General features: G+C 41.6%; 1 protein-coding gene across 1 annotated transcript; it reads right to left on the bottom strand.

Annotated features, from left to right (window-relative positions):
• Positions 1 to 3,574: 3,574 nt before the first annotated feature.
• On the bottom strand, positions 3,575 to 5,508 carry LOC137397282 (uncharacterized). Its single transcript, XM_068083571.1, has 5 exons — positions 5,317 to 5,508; positions 5,015 to 5,200; positions 4,550 to 4,744; positions 3,921 to 4,353; positions 3,575 to 3,762 (listed from the first exon to the last, which is right to left on the bottom strand). Exons 1-5 carry the CDS (start codon positions 5,506 to 5,508, stop codon positions 3,575 to 3,577), a joined length of 1,194 nt encoding a protein of 397 aa, XP_067939672.1.
• Between the last annotated feature and the right edge of the window lie 1,093 nt (positions 5,509 to 6,601).

Below are 6,601 nucleotides of genomic sequence, written 5' to 3'. Positions count from 1 at the left end.
GTAAACTGATCATAGACGTAGTAAAACGCAAATGATAGACGTAGTAAAACGCAAATCATATACGCAACACTAACTGTAGTAGTAATCACGCTAAATCGTCAACGCGACCCAGAACTTCAAGTAGTCAAAGCACATCGTCATGCCGTAACTGTGGGAAACGGCACACGCCAAAACAGTGTCCAGCGTATGACCGTAAATATAAAAATTGTGGTAAACTCAATCACCATGCAGAACTGTGCAGGTCAGGTGCAAAACATCCAGGAACTGTAGATGAATTTTCATAATCGTATCACGTAGAGTTCCGTATCGTAACAGTGTCACTGCCGTGTAACAATCGTGAGGACATACAAACTCATCTTACTGTCAATGACACCACGCTAGAGGTTAAGATTGCCACAGGTGCAAAAGTAAATGTAATCTCGCTCGATCAAGTACGTCGTATAGGACTACACAGCAAAATCAACCGATCACGCACTAGCACGCTGCTAGGCTTTGGAGGTGCTCAGACAGTGACAGTAGGATCTCGTAGTTATCCCAGTAGTTAAACCGCAAACTCAGTCGAAATTGCGATTCGAAGTAGTCGATAGTGACACCAGATGCCTACTAGGACTTAGTGATAGTATACAATTAGAACTTGTAACACTTAGTTAGGAAGTATTTGAAGTAGAGCAAAAGCCGCAGGCTCCAGCCAAGCTACTAGAGAACTGTACAGAATTGTTTGATGACAAACTAGGTACACTGTCATGTAACTAAAAGATAACGATAGATCCAAATGTAGCACCAGCCATTCGACCTGTCTGCTCTGTACCAGTGCCTCTACGTGACAAAGTAGAAGCAGCTCTAAACCGACTAGAGGATCGCGGTATTATCACCAAGGTAACCAAACCTACCGACTGAGTATCCGCATTGGTAGTAACCGCCAAGAAGGACAGTAACGACGTACGTATCTGCATCGACTCGGGTGACCTGAACAAGGCTATCAAACGACCTCATCTCTCACTTAGGACAATCGAACAGGTAGCAGCAAACATACCTGGAGCTAAGCACTTTACTGTAGTCGACGCGAAAGAAGCTCTTCACCATAAACCACTAGAAGAGAGCTCGTCATACCTTACCACATTTGGTACACCGTTTGGCAGATACCGATATCTGCGTATGCCCATGGGATTCTGCTTGTTCTCAGACGTATATCAGGATGCTATGGAACAGCTGCTGACCGACTATCCATGCCAAATGATATTTGTTCTATTGTTCGAACGCGTCTGTTTTATCGTCATTGTAATGCTGTCACTTTTAACACTGATATCTTACAACTTACCGTAAAAAATTGTTAAACTTTTTAATCTTAGCTCGAAGGAGTACATATTATTATCTGATAATCATGACGAGCCTTTTGGTTACTTGTGATAATCGAAAAAGTGCTGCAAAAATTATTTGCGAAGTATTGGGTCACATGATCAGATTACGGCTTGACGAATTGATCAAGCCGAAACAAAACTGTAAAGTAGCGAGCATCTATATTTGATACGGGGTCTTCGGTAAAACCCGAAGTGGTTATCATAAACTAGTGCTACGATAAGTTTTATATTGAGCTTTTTATTGGCCTTTCAATTCACGGGAGAACATCACATGACAAGACAATAACCAAACTGTAATGACTACACTACAGATAAATAAACAGATTCCAATCTATGACGGCTTTTCGTTTTTGAGCTTTTACGAGCTTGTAATTACATTTCCACATATTTGGCACCTACAACACAACAGGGTAAGACATGGTGAATCTTTTGATACCAAATAGCTGTAATGTGAATTTTTTTGCAATGCAACCTTTAAAGACGACTATATCCCGCAGCTCTATCGAGGACATATTGGCGTCGAAGCAACCAAGCGACGTGCCAACGACATAGTATTCTGGCCAGGCATGAGTAGTGACATCAACAAAGCACTAGCTTTCTGCAGTATATGCCAGGCATTTAAAAGTCACAAACCAAGACAACCGTTACTATCGTATCCTGTACCGTTGCAACCGTGGAGCATCGTAGCCACTGACATGTTCTACTGGAAATCGATTACGTATTTGGTGACTGTAGACTCATTCTCAGACTGATATGAAATGGACACACTTTGCGACACCTCTGCAGCGACCGTGATTAAGAAACTGAAAGCCCATTTTGCAAAATTTGGTAAACAAGTGACTCTAACATCAGATTGTAGTCAACCGTACAGCTCAGAGGAGTTCAGAAAGTTCATGCGAGCGTGGAATATCGAACACGTAAGATTTAGCCCCTACCACGCATCCAGCAATGAACTTGCAGAGAAATCTGTTCAGACAGCCAAACGCCTGCTTGAGAAGACATTCAAGTAGGGTAGAGACACTAACAGGGCTCTACTTAGTCAACGCAACACGCCGAGAAAGGATATGGGCTTGCCAGCTCAGAGAAACATATCCCGCCAAACTCGCACACCGATACCGACCGCCGAAACACTCCTACGACCCGCAATCATGGACTTTGAGGCAGTGCAACATGAGCTGTCACAAGAGCGTGCTCGTCAGAAATCATACGCTGATCACTCTGCTGTTACACTCCTGACACTCACACCAGGCGATACTGTGCGTAAGCAGACCGACAAAGGCTTCTGTGACACCACTGCCACTATCGTTGGAACAGCCAACCCCGATCGTATGTTGTGCAGCAGAATGATAAAACATAGAGACGTAACTGGCGCCACTTGCTACATGTACCGACTCCTGCTGACAACCATGTCGCTGATACTGTGGTTTTGCCACCATCTTCTATGTCTACCACCTCGGATGACAAGCGTGGTGACCTGCTAGCTCGCTCGACACCCGCCGACTCCGCCGCAGCAACTGACACTCCTGTGACAGTGACTAGATCAGGACGTGCATTTGTTAAACCAATTCGATATCGCGACTAGGGGAAGGATGTAACATTCGATGTATATTCTAGGCATCGGTGCCTTCTAACCCTACTAATTACGTAGCTCTTATTATAAAATTATGTGTCAGCTTTATCAGCTTTGTATAATATTGTGTTAGCTTTATCAGCTTTGTTAAAGTATTTACCTGAAAAGAATGATAAATGTGAGCTTTCACGTGAGCTACCAAGTTGTCGTCTGCTCGTGGTTTCAACTTAAACCGGAAACTACATAAAATCATGTGACCATAATATGACATCTCCCCTTTTTAAGAAATATTTAAACTACCACGTTTTAAATGAACACTTCATATATCAAACCTACTCTAATTAGGATAAACTAAACAGAAAAAATATTCTATGTAGGACAGAAAGAACTAATACGTGGAACACGAGCTGAGATAAGCTCTGATCTGCAGAAACCAGTATACCTTAGCAGCAAATTGCCACATATCGACAACTGGATACTAAGCAATCATGTGACCACAAGAAACTAATGTAACTAAAACTAAGTAACTACATGTTATGCAGAAAACCCACTAAACAAAAACAAATACAAAGGCAAATGAGTAAACTAGGAGAGATGAGAATAATGATTGAACTATATATGGTACAAGAATTGTCAACTCAAAGGCTTAAGCTGACATGTCATAGTCCCTGTACCTCAGTGGCCGCTTGCCACGAGTAGAACGTTGACTACCTCTATTAGAGAATGAAGAAACAGCAGGCGGTGATGTGTCAACTGTAGCACTAGCATCAATATCTGGCATAGGAATATCTCTTTCCCAGACCACATCATCCTCAGCCCGAATCGGAAGCATGTCTGAAGAAGAAACAATTGTTCCACAAGTTTTTCTCGAATGCACTCGATTCCTTCTTAGCTGTTGACGCCCATCATCAACCAAATATGACCTAGGAGCAGCATTTTGACCTAGCACTACTGCTGGTTCCCAAGTGCTTTGTTTGTCAGTTCTTACCAACACATTGTCTCCAGCCTTAAGAGATGGCAAGGATTTGGTCCCTTGTCATAATATTTTCTCTGCTGATACTGTCTGTTAGGTTTACACACCTGAGGAGCCAGAGTAGATGACAGTTTAGGAGCCTTCGACCTAAGACGCTTACCAAATAGCATCTCAGCTGGACTGTACTCACAACCAGCAAGAGCAGTCTCCCTATAAGCTAACAGTGAGGCATACACATCCTTTTTGGACTCATCAGCTTTTTTTAGAAAAGACTTAACAGTCTGAACATACCGTTCAGCCATTCCATTAGAGCGAGGATAGTTGGGACTTGAAGTTGTGATTTTAAAACCCCAACTATCAGCAAAGCACCATATCTGACTGCTATTGAAAGGCATGTTATCCACTATGACCTCCATGGGTACTCCACGAGTAGCAAACACCGACTTTAAAGCCTGGATAACATCACTAGCAGTCTTCATGGTAAGCAATCTCAACTTAGGATAGTGAGAAAAAATCTACTACAACTAAGAAGTCTTTGCCTTGAAAGTGTAAAATGTTCATAGCTACCTTCTGCCAAGGAAGGTTTGGTACACTATGTGGCAAAAGAGGTTCTCTTTGCTGTCTCCTCTGCAATCTCTTATTGCACACCGAGCAGGCCCGTATAGCCTCCTCGAGATCTGTTCTGAGCCCCGGCCAGTAGACAGACTGCTTAGCTCTACCAAGACACTTATCAAGACCCATATGGCACTGATGAACTATGTCTAGCATCTGGTCCCTCAAAGACTTAGGAATAACTAAGCGTTTTCCAATGTAAAGAAAATCACCTTCTTTGTGCAGACAGCCCTTCACACCCCAGTAAGACTTACATTCTAGAGGCACGGACTTGACAGTGTTAGGCCAGCCAGATTAAACCAGAAAGTCTAAACCTTTCATCTCTATGTCATCGGCATAAGAGCTAGTCAATTCAGCATTGAGACCATCATCAGCTGTCATATAATGGAACATTACTACTTGGTCATCAACAATGTCCTGCGTTTCTTTCGCTCATATAGGTAGGTAAGCCCTGGAGAGAGTATCAGCTAAATAGAACTCTTTGCCAGGCACATGACGCACCAACTTATCTGGATACTTCTCCAGTCTCAGTAACAGCCTTTGCAGTCTAGGAGAGGCCTTGGCAGTGGGCTTGGCTATAATAGACACCAACGGCTTGTGATCTGTCTCAATTTTTATGGTACGCCCATAGACATAGGTGTGAAACCTCTCACAACCATACACTACAGCCAAGAGCTCCTCAATTTTCTGTTATAATCACCACCAAAGTTTAAATTCCTGCTGAGTTTCTCAACCCTTAACATATACTCCCTTTCATTTTCGTCACATGTTTGAGAACAAGTAACAAATTTCATGACCCTAACGTATACTGTTTCCTTTCCACCATAAATTCTATTTAGGTGGTCCATGGCCTGCTCATAAGTAGAATCATGAGACTCTAAACTAAATCCTACAGGCTGTAAAGCCTCGCAGCCATCCTTACCTATAGCACTCAATAGCGCGAGAAGTTTAATGCGACCGCTAAAGTTAACCTGACCTTCTTCAGCCTTACCCATTTGCAGAGTGGTAAGTTCTACACATAAATTAAATTCTGATAGCCTAGACTTAAATTGGCTACATCAGTAAGGCTGATCCATAACTTAGGGAAGTCATTAACTTTGAACCTGAATTTAGCCATCGTTAAAATAACCAAAGCGCCTCTACCACGATCACCACACAAAAGTGTACAAACACTTAGCCTCGTTTTTCCTGAAACGAATAGGTAACTAATTCCTGCAACACAATCACTGAACACTTGTTTTTATACCACTTTCGAATGACAACACGGCTATTCGAATATTAAACACTGTTACTTTTCCTTACACCACTTTCAAATGTCCACGTGACAATTCGAGTACTAAACACTGTATCACCTTCTCTTAAACCACTCTTGAACATCCACTTGATAATTCGAGCACTAAACACTTTCAATCGCTATCACTTTCCACTGAATTCGCCGTTCCCGCAAACCAAGTTTGCCTACAACGCCATGTTATATTCCTACTGGTCACTTACCAGTAGGAAAAAGATTTGAATAATGCGTTCTCGTCTGCGATCCCCATATATATGCATGCACAGCGATCTAGCCCTTTTACGTCCTATGATGTCCTAGTCCTGATTCGGTATTGGCGAGTCTCTATAGTAGCCTCGGAACCTGTAGTATGCATAGACACATATATAACAAATCTTACATTAATCTTACAAATGATTGTTGTAAAATGTGAAAATAATTACTAATTACTAATTGGCTAGGTTTAGAAGGAAGGATGTGAAAGCTAATACACAAAGTGAGCACTGATAGAAAAAATTGTGAAACACGTATTTCACTAACAAAACATTTGGCTGTTGAGGAAAAAAAATAGCGCTTGTTACTATACCATATCGCTATTAAAATATACGCTAATTAACAAAATGAATAACATTTAACAAAATAAAAACAACTGTGAAGGTTTTCAAAATTTTTCAAACAACCGTGACTTTTAAACTTTGTATCATGAGAAAAAGGTTCTCAAACCATTGTAAATTTAAAAGTTCGTAACTTTCATCTTTTAACAACATACAGTTCACCCTATTCTAGTGGAACTGTTCTAGCGTTGCTAACCGAGTTTT

This window comes from Watersipora subatra, chromosome 5 (genome assembly GCF_963576615.1).
Source record: "Watersipora subatra chromosome 5, tzWatSuba1.1, whole genome shotgun sequence".
NCBI lineage: Eukaryota > Metazoa > Bryozoa > Gymnolaemata > Cheilostomatida > Watersiporidae > Watersipora > Watersipora subatra.
This window is presented reverse-complemented; position numbering and strand designations above follow the sequence as displayed.

Bases quoted from the DNA above. Each gene is read 5' to 3' on its own strand.
- LOC137397282 (XM_068083571.1), bottom strand. From the start codon at position 5,508: ATGGGTAAGGCTGAAGAAGGTCAGGTTAACTTTAGCGGTCGCATTAAA. The intron at 5,201-5,316 runs GTTAGGGTCATG...TGATTATAACAG, and splicing joins GTGGAAAGGAAACAGTATAC to AAAATTGAGGAGCTCTTGGC. The intron at 3,763-3,920 runs GTTGGTAAGAAC...TTTCTTCTTCAG, and splicing joins CTTAAGGCTGGAGACAATGT to ACATGCTTCCGATTCGGGCT.